This window comes from Rhinoraja longicauda, chromosome 1 (genome assembly GCF_053455715.1).
Source record: "Rhinoraja longicauda isolate Sanriku21f chromosome 1, sRhiLon1.1, whole genome shotgun sequence".
Lineage (NCBI taxonomy): Eukaryota > Metazoa > Chordata > Chondrichthyes > Rajiformes > Arhynchobatidae > Rhinoraja > Rhinoraja longicauda.
The window spans coordinates 93,506,453-93,526,065 of NC_135953.1; the positions used below are offsets into that span (position 1 = coordinate 93,506,453).

The 19,613-nt window shown below is 39.6% G+C and overlaps 1 protein-coding gene across 2 annotated transcripts in view; it reads left to right on the forward strand.

The window, feature by feature from the left end:
- prss12 (serine protease 12) overlaps positions 1-19,613 on the forward strand; it is a 103,713-nt gene that overhangs the window by 28,433 nt on the left and 55,667 nt on the right. For both annotated transcript variants that reach the window (XM_078411375.1, XM_078411384.1), the window contains one exon: positions 472-622. In XM_078411375.1, coding sequence (XP_078267501.1) covers positions 472-622 — 151 coding nt within the window. The remainder of the gene's footprint in view (positions 1-471; positions 623-19,613) is intronic.

Here is a 19,613-nt window from a genome sequence, read left to right on the forward strand (position 1 = left end):
CCAAATTTGAAACTATCTTTAAAACTCTGTAAGAACAATCCTATTTGTTCAAGATCGTGGGTGTGGACGGTGCTGGGAATTAGAAAACATCCAATCAAATTACTGAGCGTTATTTTCTGGAACCGAACGAGGCAGCTTTGCAAACACACTTCACAATTTCATTTTAATTTAGCTTTCTTAACCGACAGCAGCAGTGCTGGCCGACTTGTGTTCAGTCTTTGTTTACTTATTTAAAAAAATGTTATCCAATCAATGAAAAATCTTTGAAAAACTAAGCTTTCCTATGGTTTTGTTATGGACTTCACAGTGGAGTAATTAATGAATTTACTTATTATTGACAGTTGCACGATGTTAAAGTAGCTTATATCAATTTGTCTGCTTGTGGCGATAAATCTCACTGACAAAAATTGCTCTCTATTTATAAATGATAACAGAGTACTTTTAACAATGCATTTTTTGGCTTAACTTTAGGATCTGTGTTTGTTCCAATCCGACTGGTTGGTGGTAGCTCTAAATATGAAGGCCGTGTGGAAGTCTATCGTTCTGGGCAATGGGGAACTGTGTGTGATGACCACTGGGATGAGGCAGATGCTGAAGTTGTCTGCAGGCAGTTGGGCTTAAGGTTGGTGTGATTTCACTGCTGTAGTTTAATTATAATTAAATGTGTAAGGAGGATGAAGTTCAAAGTCACTGAACCACTTGACATTAATATGGTGATTTACATTTACAATTAACGTAGAAGTACCTGAACCAGCTGGCGAAAGGCAATGATGGTACCTGATCCATAAAATGTTTATTGCATGTAAATATGTTCTGTACACAGTATGGAATTAACATGGCACTAGCTGGGTTGTATTTTTTTTACACTTTCATGGGATGAGTATGACGCTGGCAAGGCTAGCATTTTATATGCACCCTTAAGTGCCCTCAAGAAAGTAGTGATAGCTTTCTTGAATTGCTGCAATTTCTATGTTGAAGGAAATGCCAAGTAGATTGGTAAGGAGGTTCAGGAAGGATCTGCTTCCAAGACACAAAATAAATTGTAATGTATAATTCCCATATTACCCTATGTACTGTACAATTTTCCTTGTCATGTGGAGACACAAGGAACTGCAGATGCTGGAATCTGGAGCAAAAAGCAAAATGCTGGTGGTACTAAGCGGGTCAGGCAACAGTCATCCTTATCAAGTGATCTTTCCAAAATATTTTAATTTTACTAATAGTCCAAAAGATATATAATTGATTTATTCATGAAATCCATTGAGTAATATGTTTCTATCTTTGAGCATGAAATTACTCTTCTTCTCGATTTAACTCTATGGGTAGAGTATATAGTAAGCTGTTGCCTATGAGTCCAGCACCATTAACATTAACCCTTGATGATCCAATTTTGAACATATCAGAAAGCAGCAGGGGTCTCAACTGGTTGGCTCAATAGGATTCTGTGACATATAGAACCCACAAGAAGTAATTTTCTAATGAGAAAAGGCTGTGTGAAAGATGTTGAGACCTGTTTTATAGATGAGGGAAAGACATTTCCAGGCTTTACCTGTAGTCGGCAGAGAGGATCTCTATAAATGGCAAATTCCAGGTAAGCGAGAAAGTGACTGTGAGGGGCATCTTGGTTTGACAACCATCCTTTGTAACCATTTGGATGAGAATATACAAGGTATGAGTAGCAAGTTTTCAGTTGACACGAAAGTGGATGACATCATAGATAGCAAAGAATGTTATCAAAAATTACAGCAGGATCTTGATCAGTTGGCCAAGTTGACTGAGGAATGGTTAATGGAGTTTAATGCAGAAAAGTGCAATATGTTGCATTTTGGGAAGTCAAACAAGGGCAGGACCTTCAATGTGAATAGCAGGGCTCTGGGGAGTGTTGTAGAGCAGAGGTATTAAGGACTGCAGGTACATTGTTCCTTGAAATTTGCATCACAGTTAGATAGGGTGGTCAAGAATGTTTTCAGCACATTGGCTTTCACCAGTCAGTATTGAGTACAGAAGATAGACACAAAAAGCTGGAGTAACCCAGTGGGACAGGCAGCATCTCTGGAGAGAAGGAATGGGTGGCGTTTCGGGTCGAGACCCTCTTCAGACCCGAAACGTCACCCATTCCTTCTCTCCAGAGATGCTGCCTGTCCTGCTGAGTTACTTCAGCTTTTTGTGCCTACCTTCAGTTTAAACTACCATCTGCAGTTCTTTCCTACACATATTGAGTACAGAAGTTGGGAGGATATATTACAGTTGTGCATGACATTGGTGAGGCCACATTTGATATAGTGTGTTCAGTTTTGGTCACCCTGTTATAAGAAAGATGTTATCAAGCTGGATATAGTGCAGAGATTTATGAGGATGTTGTCAGGACTTGAGGACCTGAACAACAGTGACATCATGAGCAGGCTAGGACTTTATTCCTTGGAATGCAGGAGGACAAGGGGTAATTTTATGGAGGTATATAAGATCATGAGGGGATTAGATAGTGTAAATGCACAGTCTCTTGCCCAGAGTAGGGGAATCAAGAACCAGAGGACATAGGTTTAAGGTGAGGGGGAAGGATTTAATAGGAACCTGAGGGGCAACTTTATTACACAAAGAGTGGTCGATGTATGGAACGAGCTGCCAGAAGCGGTGGTTGAGGCAGGTGCAATCACAATGTTTAGAAGACATTTGGATAGGTAGATGGATAGGATATGTTTAGTAGGATATGGGCCAAAAGCAGGCAGGTGGGGTTAATGTAGATGGGGCACGTTGGTCGGCATGGGCAAGTTTGGCTGAAGGGCCTGTTTCCATGCTGTATGACTCTGTGCCTCTATGTTTACATCCAGGTCATTTATTTGTATCACAAACAGCAGAGGTTCCAGCACAGATACCTGTGGAACTCGAATGGCCACACACCTCCAGCCTGAATACTGTCTTTCCACCACAACCCTCGGTCTTCTATCTGTAAGCCAGTTCTGAAACCATACAACCAAATCACTGAGTCACATTAACTGGCTGTTATGCAAAATTACGATGAGTTCATTTGAGACTCCAAACTGGCCTGCACAATTTGCCTGTTGGTATCTCTGTCATAGCCAAGATTAGAGGCAAATATAATCATTATCACCTCACATTGCAGATATAATAGCAATTGTGTGGAATAGTTTTGACATATAGTCAGATGGAAGTGCATCCAACAATTCCACCCTTCAAAAATTTCAAGGTTGTTATATTGTGCCTGCTTCTTAAATTTCCCAATCAATGGACCTCATCGCAGAATAGTTGGAACAGCCACATATTATCTCTATGACTGGACATTTATCATCATTGTGCTCATAAAAGATCAGTCCTTTGTTTATTTTAATTCCATGAGAGTCAGCTATACTTTCCTTGCACCAGGCTTTCTACCAACTCAATTACTGTGCATACTCTTTATTTCATTTTTTGTGAAGATTTACCTCACCCTATCAAGCACATTTTTTTAGCGGAGTCAGGGGGTATGGGGAGAAGGCGGGAACGGGGTACTGATTGAGAATGATCAGCCATGATCACATTGAATGGCGGTGCTGGCACGAAGGGCCGAATGGCCTCCTTCTGCACCTATTGTCTATTGTCTATTGTCTATTGAATTCTAATAACTTGATACCATGTTTATTTGAATCTGCCCCTTCAGTGTAAATGTACTTGGCAGTTTAAAAATTGGAAAACTGATGCAAAATTAATCCACATTGGTTGACAGCAAAACAGTCTGCCAGTTCATGATTTTTATATGCACCCAGCACTAACTAGACTGTTCATCCATCAGATGTTTTCGGAAAAAGGATGGAAAGCCACAACTTGCCAGCAGCAATTATACCTCACTTGCATATTCCTTCTTGGTGGCAATATTCAATGATTTATACCTATTTTATTTCTGAGTTTTTTGTGGTTGTAAAATACATTTTAATTTTAACGCAATTTTTTTACTCTTATTTCCTGGAAGGAAATAATGATAATCTGTAACAAATGTGTCAGTTTGCTTTCAGGCGTTATTTTATTCAGCTTAAACACAGTTACCAAGGCTGGAAAAGGGTTTTGGAATATATGATGCAAAAAACCCCACAAAAACAGGAAAGAAGAACGTGCCCCTTATAATTTTCATTTGGCTGCTCTTAGATTTGAGACACAGAGTTTGATTGTGTTTATGTAATTAGTTCTACTAACTTTACACTGCATTTCACATTTCCAGTTCAGATATCTTAGAATTGCATCATTACCTTGACCAGAAACTAACTTACCAGACAATCCAGGACACACCAGCATTTACACTCCAAAGACGTACAGGTATGTAGGTTAATTGGCTGGGTAAATGTAAAAATTGTCCCTAGTGGGTGTAGGATAGTGTTAATGTACGGGGATTGCTGGGCGGCACGGACTTGGAGGGCCGAAAAGGCCTGTTTCCGGCTGTATATATATGATATGATATGATTACATCCCAAATCACTAGATGTTTAGCGTGGGATCTAAATCAGCAAAAGAATTTCAAATATTCAACCTATTAACTTTTCAAATACAATCAACTGATTTTATTCACCAGAAATGAATAATGGTTTTGAGACTGGATGCCCTTTGTATTAGAACAGAGCATTTGTTCCTGTTGCACACAGCACGCTTGGTAATTATTCAAAATGCAGACGTTTAGAAGATTATATATTATCACATCTGTGCTGCCAATGTATAGTCTGATGTTTAAGATTTGATATCTGAACTGTCAGCCGCATCTATGTAAACTTAACTCTTCCACTACCATTATTTTCTCATTTACAATGTGTTCATTTTCCAAAGTATTTTTCAGACAGCCATGCAAGTAAATGTCTAGAGAAATATTCATGTTGTTCAATTACATTTTAAGGAAATTAAAAACACCACAGATTATCAAGTTTATTATTCAGAGAGTGGTGAAAACATAGTTCCAAGAATGGGACTTACCTCCCAAAATCTCTCTGCCTTGCAACTTCTTTCTCCTTTAAAGATATTCTTTCATGACCAAGCATTTGTTATATTTGGCTGGAGTGATACCAAAGTCTCTGGAGTGGACCCACTGCAGGCTTCCCTGTTATTTCTCAATGTAGTGGCCAGAATTACCTTTGAAAAGGAAAGGAAATTCATCACTGATAGTTAGAATCACATGCCAAGAGAGATCTATGATGATATTTGCAATTCTTGCCTGCAAATCCTGAGCAATAAGTGGGAAAAGTAATATCCCTTAAAAGGATTATCGATGATCACCCTGAAAAGACAGGGACATGTTTTTTAATGGCAAGGCAATTGCTGTTGCCTCCATAAAAATCAGCCATTATCTATTGGCCACACAAAGTCCTTCAACTTGACTTCAGAAAGCATGGTGTAGTGCATGCCCCAATCAAAATTAATGTTACTGAAGTGTAAATGGTTGAGAGATTCAAGTTCCTTGGCATTAATATTACCAACGATTTGTTGTGGATCAACCGCATTGATTTGACAGCCAAGAAGGCACACCAGTGTATCTACTTCTTCAGGAGACTGAGGAAATTCGGCATGTCTCCAATGACTTTTACAAACCTCAATAGATGCACCGTAGAAGGCATACTGTCGGGTTGCATCACAGCTTGATTTGGGAGCAGCTTTGTCGTGACCACAAGAAATTGCGGTGATTGATGGATGTAGCCCTGTCAATAACTCAGAATAAACCCCACAATAGACTCCATCTGAGTGCTGAGAAATACATTCTGCACTTGGTATCATCCCCTTTGCTCTATCATACTTGAGTTTCACTTGATTGTATTTATGTTAAGTATTATCTGATCTGATTGAATAGGGTACAAAACAAAGCTTTTCACTGTACCTCGGTACACGTGACAATAATAAACCTAAACCTATAGCTCTATCTCATCATCATTCTAAACAACCTATTCCATTGTTCTAAAAATCTCTTCAATCTTACCCCCCTGGATGAGCTGCTGGATTTCTGATGCTTATCTAATGCTAACAGTTAACTGCTTTCACCTAAACTAGATCTGTGAAGGGAATGTGGGCTACTAATGCCATTGGGCAAATGTTAGTGCTGAATGTGCTGCCTTCCTGGTGAGTACTTGGCATCAGTCACCTGTACAGCGCCTCATTTATACTTTTTATTGCTTTGTCAAAGTAATCCCTGAAGACACATTTAAGCGCATGCAAGGAACATTCTCAACCAGTGAATTTTATTTTAAAACGAGTCAGTGGTAGACTTAAATGTTTTCTGAAGGCGGCATCTAAAGAGTTCTCCCCCAGCATTTTCACAGTCTCGTTTAACAATGGAGAAATTTGACTGGTTGACATTTCACTGTGCTCAGTGCTAAACTAATGCCATTCTTAAGTGTATTTTTCAGATAATGTTACCACCAGGGCAATGAATTGTTTTAACAATTGTTACATTGGTGCTCTTGAATTGCTGCGAATCATAAATTGTTTCGTTTGGACTCAGTTTATAGCCTTCAGTTGTTAGGTTAGAATTTTAAAAAGGCATTAACCATACATTGAGTTAAATCTTGGTGTTATTAATGAAATCCCTATGGATATGTAGGAAAAAAACTGCAGATGCTGGTATAAATCGAAGGTAGACAAAAAATGCTGGAGTAACTCAGCGGGTCAGGCAGCATCTCTGGAAAGAAGGAATGGGTGACGTTTCAGGTCGAGACCCTTTTTCAGACTGATGTCAGGGGAGGGGGCGGGACAAAGAAAGGAAGTAGTAGGAGACAGGAAGACTAGTGGAAGAACTGGGAAGGAGGAGGGGATAGAGAGGGAAAGAGGAACTATCTGAAGTTAACTAGATTCCTTCTTCCTTGCATCTAGCTGGTTGAACCCTTTAGCAATTTGGTACATTTATCTTTTCATAAAATGTTTAACATTGCAAATTATTCTAAAGTGAATCCTGGGAGTGCATTCAAACAAAAATTCACACCAATCCACAGAGGCAGATATTTGACAGAGGATCAAAATGTTGGTCAACAGAGCTGATTTTAGGGAGTGCTTCAGGAGAAAGGTAGACAAGGCGAGAGATTTACAGTGTAAATTCCAGACCTTTAGACCCTGGCGGCTGGCCACTCATGGCAGAGTGTTTAATATGCAAAAGACCAAACTGGAGGAGCACAGAACTTTTGGAGACTTGGAGGAAAAGCATGGTCTTATAAAAATGGAGGCCACGGAGGCAGCGTGGAATTATAGAAACAGAAGCTGTGGAGACACCATGGTGTTATAGAAATGGAGGCCTTGGAAACACCATGGTATTATAGAAATGGAGGCCATGGAGACAGCATGATAATATACAAATGGAGGCCTGGGAGAGAGATGAAAACACCAATGAAAATGTTTTAATTGATGTCGATGTCAGACCAGGAACCATCACGGAATCAAGATAGGACACAGACAGCAGTATTTTGTTTGAGCTTTTGACTACAAAGACTGGAAGAGGGAAGGCCAACAAGGAAGTAATGGGATAATGAAGTCTCGAAGTAACAAATGTATGGATAAGTGTTTCAATTGCACATGAACTGTGACAAGGGTAGAGAAGAGGAATGTTACAAAGTTGAAACAGGTGATCTTAGTGATGGAACACATTCATAGTTAGACACGCAGATCAAGGTCAGGGTGCCAAGGTTGTGAAAGGTTATACTCAGACCCAGATGTTGGCCAGAGAGAAGAAGCAAGGAGTGCCTAAGGAATACTAGCTTATACAGGGGATCAAAGACATTACTTTCAGTCACCCCAATATTTTATTTTGCTGGATGAAATGTCGGCACCTGAAGCATTGGACAAGTGTTTTTGACAATGGAGGGGTCAAGAGAGGACATGGTGAAGTTGTTTAGATGTTGTTAGTAAACAAATAAAACTTGGCATGTTTACAGGTGACATCACCGATGGATAGTGTACATGTGAGAAATGGGAAGGAGCAAAGGATAGATTATTTCAGAACTTCAGAAGTAAGGTGATATGAGTGAATAGATAAGAATGGAACCAGGTGAGGAGAATCTTCCTGTTGTTGTTATTGATAGAAAATAATTACTGAATAACCTAAGTACTTGGATATTCAGTGAATGTCTCTAAATGATGTTCAACAAGACCATGCCATACTGTTAGATATATCCAAAGTATCTCTAATGTTGGGAGTGAATAATCCTTAATTTGAGGTAACAACAAATCTCCCTCTTCTGTTAAAGATGTTATGAAATTTCCCCATTGTTTCGAGAAGTGTAGATGGGAGTTTCTTAATGACCTCATCCATGCGGCCCACAGGTCATCTAGCTCATTTGGAAAGATCCAGTAAGTAGACTACAATAATTCAATATAGCGAGGAATTGATTTTCTTTTTAACCCGTGTGGTCATTGTAAACATCTTGTAAACCCTTGTCCCATTCTGAGGAGTGGACTGGCTTCAAGCCAGAGTTCAGCAGAACTGTTCAGCTGGGGGATTCTTGACCCTGGAGAACAGGAAGATCTAACATCTTAAGAGGTCAATGGTTTCCTTTCTCTCCCGACTAAAGGCAGAGTTCACTGAACAGAGGTAAAAAAACTTGCATTAAAGCATAGGCAGGCATTGTGACCGCTATTTTATAAGGTATCCAGTTTCACACTGAAGTATTCCCAGTTGGTAATCTTCTAATATTGCAAATTTACAGTCTTAAAAGAGAAAAATTACATTGACATCCAGAAGAACTTTATGGCTCTGGTTGTTAATTATTATGAAATCATCAGTATTGAAATTCCATTTCCTCCCTGCAGGTATCTGTATGGTGCTTGGAAGCTAAACATTGATCTAAAGTATGCATCAGATAATGCACTCCCAACAAAGAGAATGTAATGCTGTTAAGCCAATAACAAGTATTATGGACATGAAACTTTTCCAGTAGTCAGAACAAAATAATATTTATAATTTTCAGTGGAAAGAAGCATTTCAGATAACTGTATTCATTACTGCAGATTAACTCTTCTAAAACATATGTGATTAAAATGTATACATAAAAACGCTGACTCTCATTTCCAGGAGAGATTTCTCTTTCTTACATCTTTCATTCCATTATTGGCATTTTGGCTGAAAATTTAAAGAATAATACAGATGCTAGAAATCTAAAACAAAATGGAAATGCTTAATAGTTCAGGCCAGAGACCAATGTGACTTTTGTTTCCCCCACACAGATGTAGTCCAGCCTGTTGAGTATTTCCAGCATTTTCTGGTTATCTTTACAGTTCCATTGCTGCCTGTCTCTCTTTGGTGTACTTACAATGTGTTTTTGTGTGTATAAAAGAAGTGAAATGGTAGCTTGGGCTGATTAACTGATGCCGTATTACAGATGAATACAGATGCCGTATTAGCAGTTTTGTAGTGTATTAGTAACATTACCAACTTGTATGTGTAGGAAGAAACATGCTTGTTTAAATCAAAGATAGACACAAAATGCTGGATTAACTCAGCAAGACAGACAGCATCTCCGGAGAGAAAGGAATGGGTGACGTTTCGGGTCGAGACCCTTCTTCAGTCTGAAGACGGGTCTCAACCCGATACGTCACCCATTCCTTCTCTCCAGAGATGCTGCCTGACCCGCTGAGTTACTCCAGCATTTTGTGTTTATCACCAGCGAGTAAACTGGAAGCCTGGACTAACGATCCAGTGACATGGGTTCAAACCATCAAAGGAATTGTGGATTTTAAATTTAGTTATATAAATCTGTGTTATGAAAACTGGCATCCACAAAACCTCTGGATAGTTATAAAAGCCCATTGTAAGTACATTTCAAGGAAATAAATTGCGGTCAGTACCTGTTCTCATCTCTATTAGATACCAAATCCATACCGGATCCATATCAGTATCACTGACTCTTGACTGCCACGGCTTAGAAAGCCACTCAGTTCATCTGGGAATTAGAGACAGGCAATGGACACGACCCTTGTGGAACTTCTTTGCCCTTATTACTGAGACATTGAACATTTTGCAGCTGAGCATCAGGACCAGGTGTCAAAATCAGCGGAGAAGGCTGAACACACGTGTAAAGTTGCACATCACGAAAGGCAGAACATTCACAGACTCTAACAGAATTAAACCAATACAAAAAAATTACACAATATCCATACCCTAATAAGATGCCTTCCTTCACATAAAATGCAGAATGCCATGCACCAACAAAAATGAGTCATTTCCAAGAGCAAATAATTTTTTTAAAAATTGGAATTAAGAAAAACAATCCTCAAGGTATTTACCTCACTCTCACCTGCCCCATTCATAACATTTTGGGAACTCAAAGCTGAGAAACCTCATCACGAGCAATTGAAATCTCACAGCCTGTTGGAAATGGATCGATTGTAATCAAGTATTGTCTTTCTGCTGACTGGTTAGTATGCAACAAAAGCTTTTCACTGTACCTCGATATACGTGACAATAAACTAAAGTAAACTAAATTATAAATGGAAGAAAACTCTTGTCTAGATGGTTTCCATTCAGAACACAGAGCAGCTTCATACTGTCATTTAGACATGGAAAAATACTCATTCCATAAAGTTAATTACAATTTACTTTTCAAACGTTTCAACTGAAAGTTGCTTCTGTTAAAAAACATTCTGAAGGTGAGGTAGAGGATAAAGAAAAAGTGATTCCTCACACTGTAATTGAAAGGGAAGTTTGATGTAAATAATGTCATCAACAGCCACGGTTTACCACAATAAATTTAAATTACAATGCAATTATTATAATTAATATCTTCATTTTAATTGGGGCTCCATTAAAATTGGGATTAAGGAAATAACATTTGTTAGATGAACTGACAATTCCCACCTCTTCTAGTGATCTGTTTAGTGCCTGACACTCAATCTATATTGATTTTATATTCCTACTTAGCTATTAAACATCTGCTAAATATTATTATGGCTTTGTGTGCTTTCACTAAGACCTGACAGAGATGTTGGAGACCAGACCAGATAAAATTAGCTGATGTGAGGGTTAAAAACTACATGCCATTATCAGGATAGTTACAAAATTGTGAGGAAGAAAGTATTTTCCTATTTTGATACAATAGGTGAATTTAATACAAGATAGTAGATAATGCCCAAACTCCTTTGTTGCCAAAGTATGATTCCTGTTTGGCACAGTAGGGCAAGTTTAAAATAGCGAAATCATGCAAAGATGACCACTGGTACTGAAAGGGTTAATTATGTTTCTTGTTAAATTGCTGCTGTGATCGGTCTGTGTTATTGTAACTGGAGATGGCTTCCAGTGGAAGTGGACACCGGAAAAGCCTGACCGACACAAATGTGAATTCAGTTTCTTTTACATTAGCATCTGTCAGACACATGGAATGTGGCTAAAAATGGGTGAGAGGACCTGTTAAGTTTGGTTTTAGCTAAAGGAAATTTAGTACTACCGATGACTCAGCTAGTGAAGAATATGATAAACTAGTCAAGCAGATTAGGAAAAACGCAATGAAATGCCATTGGTGAGTCAGATTTTTTAAAATTCCAAGCCACTTTATATGTATGTTAAAAAAAAAGGGTAGGGCGAACTAGAGAGAAGGTAGGACTGCTCAAGGATAAAGGAAGGTATTTATGCTTTGAGTCAGATGATGTAGGTACTAAATGAGTACTTTGTATCTGCATTCACCAAGGAGAAGGGGGATGAAGGATAGTGAGATCAGTGTGGGTAAACAAATATGCAAGGGCAGTTTGAGAACAAGAAGGAGGTGAATTTTGGTCTCTTGAAAAGTATTAAGGTGGATAAGTCTCCAAGGTCTGATGGGATCTATCCCAGTTTATTGAGAGAGGCAAGGGAGAAACCTGCAGAGACCTTGACGAAGATCCTTAAGTTCTCTCAAGCAACAGGTTTGGGCCCAGATGAGTGAAGACTAGAGTATTTCTATGTTTAAGAAGGGAAGTAGAGCTAAGCCAGAAAATTAGTCTCACTTCAGTGGTCGGAAAGCTATTGAAGAAGCTTCGGGCTTGGATTAATTCACATTTGGAAAAGGAGGGGTTAATTAAGGTCAGCCAACATGCATTTGTTGGTGGCAGGTCTTGTCTTACTAATTTGAGTGAGCAAATTGATTGATGAGGGTGAGACAGTGGATGTTTTCTGCATGGATTTGAGTAAGGCATTTGATTAAATTCTGCTTAGTAGGCTAATCCAGAAGATTAGTAGGCTAATCCAGGTATGTAGGTTAATTGGCTGGGTAAATGTAAAAATTGTCCCTAGTGGGTGTAGGATAGTGTTAATGTACGGGGATCGCTGGGCGGCACGGACTTGGTAGGCCGAAAAGGCCTGTTTCCGGCTGTATATATATGATATGATATGATATGATATGATTAAAAATGCATGCAATGCATGGTCACTTGGTGGTCTGGATTCAAAACTGTCTTATCCATACAAAAGAAGGAGATGTGTGTATATAGGGTACCCATACAAGAGAAGAATGTATGTGTGTATATGGGGTACAGTGCGAATTACATAAGTTATAGATATTGGTGGGGAAATGACAGATGGAGGTTAATGCAAGGGACCGTGAGGTGCTGCCCTGCACCTGTACAGTAGTTCCATCCTACACAGTAACACTAGGGACAATTGACAGAAGCCAATTAACCTACAAACGTGGATGTCTTTGGAATGTGGGAGGAAACCTGAGCACTTGGAGAAAACCCACGTGACCACAGAGAGAATGTATAAAGTCCACACAGATAGTACCCGTAGTCAGGATCGGATCTGTGTCTTTGGCACTTGGAAGGCAACAACTCTACTGCTGCGCCATTGTGCCACCCTCAAGCTCCATACACTAATTTGTTTCTTATAAGCTTCAATACATTTTATCTCTTGCTCGTTATCTGATTCTCTCTTCGTTTTTGTGAATATATTTAATGACCGATTATGATTATGCATTTCATATTCTTCTGATGAAATCATCTCCGAGCCTTCCCTTTTATGCTTGCATTAGATAGAAACATAGAAATGTAGAAAATAGGTACAGGAGGAGGCCATTTGGCCCTTCGAGCCAGCACCGTCATTCATCGTGATCATGGCTGATCATCCACCATCAGTAACCCGTGCCTGCCTTCTCCCCATATCCCTTGATTCCGCTAGCCCTTGGAGCTCTATCTAACTGTTTTAAATTCATCCAGTGAATTGGCCTCCACTGCCTTCTGTGGCAGAGAATTCTACAAATTCACAACTCCCTGGGTGAAAAAGTTCTTTCTCATCCCAGTTTTAAATGGTCTCCCCTTTATTTCATCGACTGTGGCCTTTGGTTCTGGACTCCCCCAACATTGGAAACATTTTTCCTGCATCTAGTTTGTCCAGTCCTTTTATAATTTTATATGTTTCTATAAGATCCCCTCTCATCCTTCTAAATTCCAATGAATACAAGCCCAGTTTTTCCAATCTTTCCTTTTATGACAGTCCCGCCATCCCGGGGATTAATCTCATGAACCTACGCTGCACTGCCTCAATAGCAAGGATGTCTCGCATTTTGCATACCCTCCCACTACCGGGCCGGCTGCTCCACTACCGGAGACTGGGTCCCCTGCCGCCTCTCCAAGGCGTCGGTGCCCAACTCGACTGCTTCACCACCTACACCTGATGGGTCTCCGGTGCCGTCCCCGGTCACACCCCCGGTCCCCTCCCCATTCACTTCACCCGTGAAGGGAGGAGATGCAGATTCGTACCGCACACGCACCAGTCGGGTCAGCAGGCCACCCATTAGACACAGCGATTTTGTGTAACCATTTATACTTCCCCATATGCGATATTAATGTTTCAGCTACTATAGTGTTTAGCCACCATGTTTCCACGTATCTATGCTTGTTTCTACAAGGAAAGATGTAGATTGGTTATTTCCTACTAAGCAATTGTAGAGCTTGATTGTAGTTGTTCCGCCTAATATGCGATATATATTACCAAGAGCTTGCTTACGTAGGGCAGTTGGAGTAGCTGTTAGTTTCTGTGAAGTCTTGCAGATCTATGCTGTAGGTGGACTGTAATAAATGTGTGTTGCATTACGACGTGTGTACGACTCCACTCATTACAGCTGCTACTTTGTTGCTTTGTAACATTCCTTTCTATTGTCCAACTTCACCCTGCCTTCTCTGAATATTAAACTTTATTTTCAGGTTCAACCACTCTCCCCTCTGCACTTTCCTCCTCCCACAACCATGGATCCCTCTAGCCCATAATTCTCCTTTTGAGGATTCTCTGATGTGTGTCATTGGTTTCACCCGCTCCCTCGCCTTCTTATTTATTAATCCTACCATTAGCATCTGTGTCTTCATCCATGCAAATCCCACTTTCCAGACTAAACTCGCTAACCCACTGCTCTCCACAAGATCTTTAAGATCATCAACAAGAACAAATGAACAATCTTGCATTATCCCATTTCAAAAATACTCTTTTGGCTTTATATCCACTTATAAATTCTAGCTGTGTCAAACAATTTTAGATACGTTTCTGTCATAGACACAACCTGAAGACAATTTTCAGTTGCTGAAGATACTAAAATTAACATATGTGAGAAGGTGTCTTCATTTTGCTGAACATGGATATGCATTCAACCATACTCATTGCGCTTGTTCATTGCATCCATGCCCCAAAGTGGGCACCAAAAGTCAATACTTCTAGCATTGCTGAAAGTTAGCCTGCCTCACTTAAAGAGACAGTGCCATGGTGGGTAGGCAGGAAGGGTACACATTGACCGAATCAAGAACAGGAAGTCTTTTGCGAGGGAGACGTGGCCTGGGAAGCTGGGAAGTAGGTTTTCCACCACACGGTTGCAGTTTATGGTGAAGGAGGTGGAAAGAAGAAGGCATCTAGAGGGGAACAATGGAAGTTCATACTGAAGCATCCAGGGTCAGCTTGCCACCATGCTGGCTGCTGACTGCTTTTATACAAGGGCATCTTACAAACAGGCTTGTTCAGCCTGCTGCCATCAGGGTTGAGGATTGCTGTTACACCAGTCTGACTCCAGCCAACACCTGCTCCAGCCAACATGTCCCCCTTCCTCCCCACCCACTCTCCATCCCTTTCAGTGATGCATGCTAGTTTTAGATAATACCAGGAAGTATTGACTTTTGTAGTGACACTGCCCTAGGGGAGAGACAGCGGTTCCATGAAGTGTAAGCCCGCTAGCTTCTCTCAGAATGATGGTATTTATCCAATCACCATTGTTTCTCTGCCTGTGATGTACTATTGCTTTTCTACCAGCTAGCTTGGTCCACAGCCACCAAGATAAAAATAATACGTTCTGCAGCAATGCTTTTGGAACCCAAATTTGCTTGGAATGATTCTACATGGACATTTTTAGTTTTCTTTGCTGAAAGTCAGTAATCTTCCGCCAAACTTGTTGCACTCATGGCGATAACATTACAGAGCTTTATAAAACCATGAGAGGCCATAAGGCGAATAGGCACAGTCTTTTTCCAGGATAGGAGTGACTAAAACTAGAAGGCATAAGTTTAAGGTGAGAGGGAAAAAAAAAGTAAAGGGGACCGCTTTTCCATGCGGTGGGTGATGGGTATATGGAACTGGCTGCCAGGGGAATGCAGGTACATTTAGATGCAGGTACATTTACAATGTTTAAAAGACATTTAACAAGCAACATGGATAGGAATAGTTTCAAGACATATATGCCAAATCCAGTAAAATGAGACTAGCTCAGGTAAGCAACTTGGTCAGCATGGTAATGAAGGACCTGTTTCCATGCTGACTCTATGATGATAAATGTAGGAGAAAATAAAAAAGGCCAAACATTTGGGAAACGGGCAGAGAGCGGATGCAGAAAACTGATTGATTTGAATTTGTACGGATATAGCTTGAACGTTTCATTAAGTTTTCATTCATGAATTGTGAAAGCAAGGTGAAATGCATTACAGATATTTTTATACTGGAAGAGTGGCGTGCTATTTGTCAGAGTGAAAAATAGCCTCATAAATCATGTACTCCAATGAGTCGATGGCATCATAGCAATACTTGGAAAATGAATGTTCACTAATTAAGGAATGCTATCTTCTGTGTTGGCTTTTATTTTTACATTATACACAATGTCAGAGGAGAGATAAGAAGAGTAGTCTAGTTAGTGATTGGTGAACTAGATTTAAGGTTACTGTTGTCAAATTAATCTTGCTTGTAAAGCCCTGCCAGAAAGAGAATGCTGAAACTACTTCCTTCTTTTTGTACATTCCTGTTTGTTTATCTTCTACATCTTTTTCTTCCTTCCCTCTCCTCTGTTCCTTCATGCTCATAGTTATCCTATTCCTTAGCATCACACCTGATGTGTTGGCAGGAGGTTATATCATTGAGCTGTGACATCCAGCTCACTGCCCCATGCAGCAAAGTTCCATTGATCTTGGGTCTTGCTCAGTCATAAATGTTGTGGTTCTCCAGTAAACCAGGGATCTGCTCAATCATATTTCCTGAGCCAGCATGATATTCCTTAGGTTGATACTGTTGACCCGTATGTTGGTTGCAAACCAATCTCTGATCCGTTTCAAACAGCAGATGGGTTTTGTCATCCATTGTCATGTCTTTGGATTTCTGTAGTATCTGTCACAGGATGAAGACAGGACCTTGACTATTTTCTAGTTAGTGATTGCTAACTCGATTCTGGAATAGTGAAACACCTTCCAGTTCCACTGTGCATTATACTTATCATGTAGCATACTCGTTATAATAGGAGACAGAACCATGGGGAAGCCTACTAACCTAGCAGATACTCTCTCTGGTTTTTATCTAGAAATATGGAATGAAAGAACTTGAACTCCTTTTAAATTAAGAGGATTAATTATCTTTTTTATTGGTGAAAAGTTAAAAGATCTTATTGATGGGCATGGAATATGTCAATGGCCAAGGTCACTTCTAAAGGCCATTCCTGACAATTGATCATTGACTTGAAGCATGAACTTTTTTCCTCACTCGATAGAACCTACCTAACCTGTTAAGATGCTGCAGCATTTTCTGTTTGCTTTTCAGTTTCCAATTTCTGGAGTATTTTGCTTTTGGGAGATCTATGAAGACATTGGCAACAGAGCCCTTGTCCATCTCTTAGAGTGTGCTTCTGTCTGCAACAGCGTGTTAGATTTCAAAGCAGAACTCCTTGAAGAAATGTAAACATTCCTCACTTTGCTCTTTATTGAGTTTCAGGTAGAAGAATTGTTCTCTGAATGCAGGTGCAAGAATCTGCAAAGGCTGGAATTTTGAGAAAAAAAACAAAGCACTGAGGTGGTGTCTATGGATGGAATGGGCATTAGATGTTTTGGGTCAGGTCTGAAGAATTTGTCCAGACACAAAACGCTCCCCCCACAGATGTTGCCCGACCAGGGGGCATTTGTTTTTTTGCCCCCTATATACCTTGAGCTGATGTGGTTTCCCGCTTGGACCTCTTGTTTCCTTTCCTATTCCTTGTTCTTCAAGAAGAGTTCTCTGAACACTCCCTCAAGTTCTGCTATGTTCCCTTATTGAAATTCTATCATTAATAAGCAATCACTGTCAGATTTTGATCAATGGTGCTGTATTGTCACGTCCAAATGCACAGTGAAATGTTTTTACTGCATATAGTTCAATAAAGTAATGCCATACCGAAGCACTATCTCCGATTTAGCAAAGTGCACAGAAATAGTTCACTGAACAATTTACTGACAAAAATCTAGATTTTGTTTTTGTCATGGTTGAAGAGATTCTCATATTGAACATATTTAGGAATTGTACGAGTATCAAAGTTACCACTAAAATTAAGTTTGAAACGGATATTTGAAACAGTTTTCAGAGGTGGCAAATGGGTATAGGTAAGTATGTCAAATGAATGCAGTAGTTATGTTACTGGCAGGATTACATCACAAATCACCTTGCACATTTATTTTGTACTGCTCTTCAGCTATACAAAACACAGACTCTTCTAAAACAGTAATAAAACCACAGTATAAACAATAATTTCATATGACCTGCAATCAATTTTTTGAATAGTCCCACATAAAATACATTTAGAAAATCAATTTTAGATTAGAAAAACACAAAGTGCTGGAGTAATTGAGCAGTTCAAACAGCATCTCCGGAGGACATGGATTGGTGACACTTTGGTTTGGGACCCAGAGGACGGAACCCGGGACGACTAAACAAAACGATGCTGAAGACGTTGATGGAAGACGCATATGTAGAGACAAAAGAGGAGCTTGCCAGCTGTATGGAGGACAGAGATGTGTGGTGCGTCCATCACCGTGCCCGTCGGAAACCAGCACCATTGCGTCACTAATGTTTTCAATTATTTTAATAATTTAATAATAAATTGAACAGCCAGAGCAACCAACCCTCAATTCCAAGCTTTAACTCCTGCCAGCATGTATTTCTAAAATGATTCTACTGTCAATTGAAAATTTTGTTCATTAAAGGTTCTTATACTGTTTAATTTTTTTGTTTACTTTCAAATCAAGAATTTGATGGCAATAATACAAGGACAGGCATATGTAATTAATCAATTTCTGCTGAGCTAATGTTTGTCTCAACACGTGCCAAATTATGGAATAGATTATATGGAAAGGTCTGGTTCACTGCAAATGTTCTTATAACGTGAATTGGAAGTGGGTTTTTCACTGAAGAAGTATGAATACATTTCCCCACTCAATACATTTCAAAAATTGCAAAGAGCCATTGAATAAAGCTGGAGTGCAGGATCATTGAAACCTGCATTCAGTCCCCTTTCTTCACATGACTGTTGACTTTAACACAATAGTTCACAAAACTAGTGTTTAAGACCAACCAAACCCTGGTGCTTCACAAATTGCAATAGGAATGAACAGCCATACATCTAAAATGCTGTATCTAATATAAAATGAGCATAATAAGATGCTATTGTATTCATTCATGTATTTCAACATTGGGCATGATGCCCAGTGAATGGTATCAATTATGAACTTTCTCCCCTAGTAACCTGGATGCCACAGCTTTGTTCTTTGGAGGGTTAGTGGCTGTACACTTCTAATCCATCTTCCTACCCTTCCTTCTTCAGTGACACAGAGCAGCCAAAGACTGGCATTTCAGCTCTAGAGTCTGATCAATGTCATTTGAAGCCTGAAACCTCCCAGTCTGTGCTGCTTGAGTGCCACATGTGCAGTACAGCTGAAATTATTCATTAGTTCAAAGCTGCACGGGTATATTTTTTAATGTCTGCACAAGGCCAATCGTTTTGTGACCCATTTTTGAATCATTCTCTTCTCTTGAAAACAGTCATGGCCTAATAATTTATCTTTCAGCTGTAATTCAAGTTTCATATTCAGTCTCCAATAAAATGTGTTTGAACAGATTCCATGTGTCCTCGGGGTAGTTGTGGCATTTCTGTGAATAAGCTTTAAATTTCTCAGGTGTGGTTTCCTTATCCATGGGAATGTATTATTCCTACTTGAATAAAGCAAAATGTTTGCTCATCAAATTCTGAGATCTTGATACCTGAATTTAAAAATTCAAGTTAATAATGTTAACTCCACTGGTGAAACTTCTAGTGTGTGTTAATATACATCGCGGTTCCAGTAATTGTACCACTTCAGGTCTATCTTTCACAAAGAGGAATAACTCTGTATTTAGTTTACTCATATTACTGAAGCATGGATGAAAACAAAAATATTGCAGC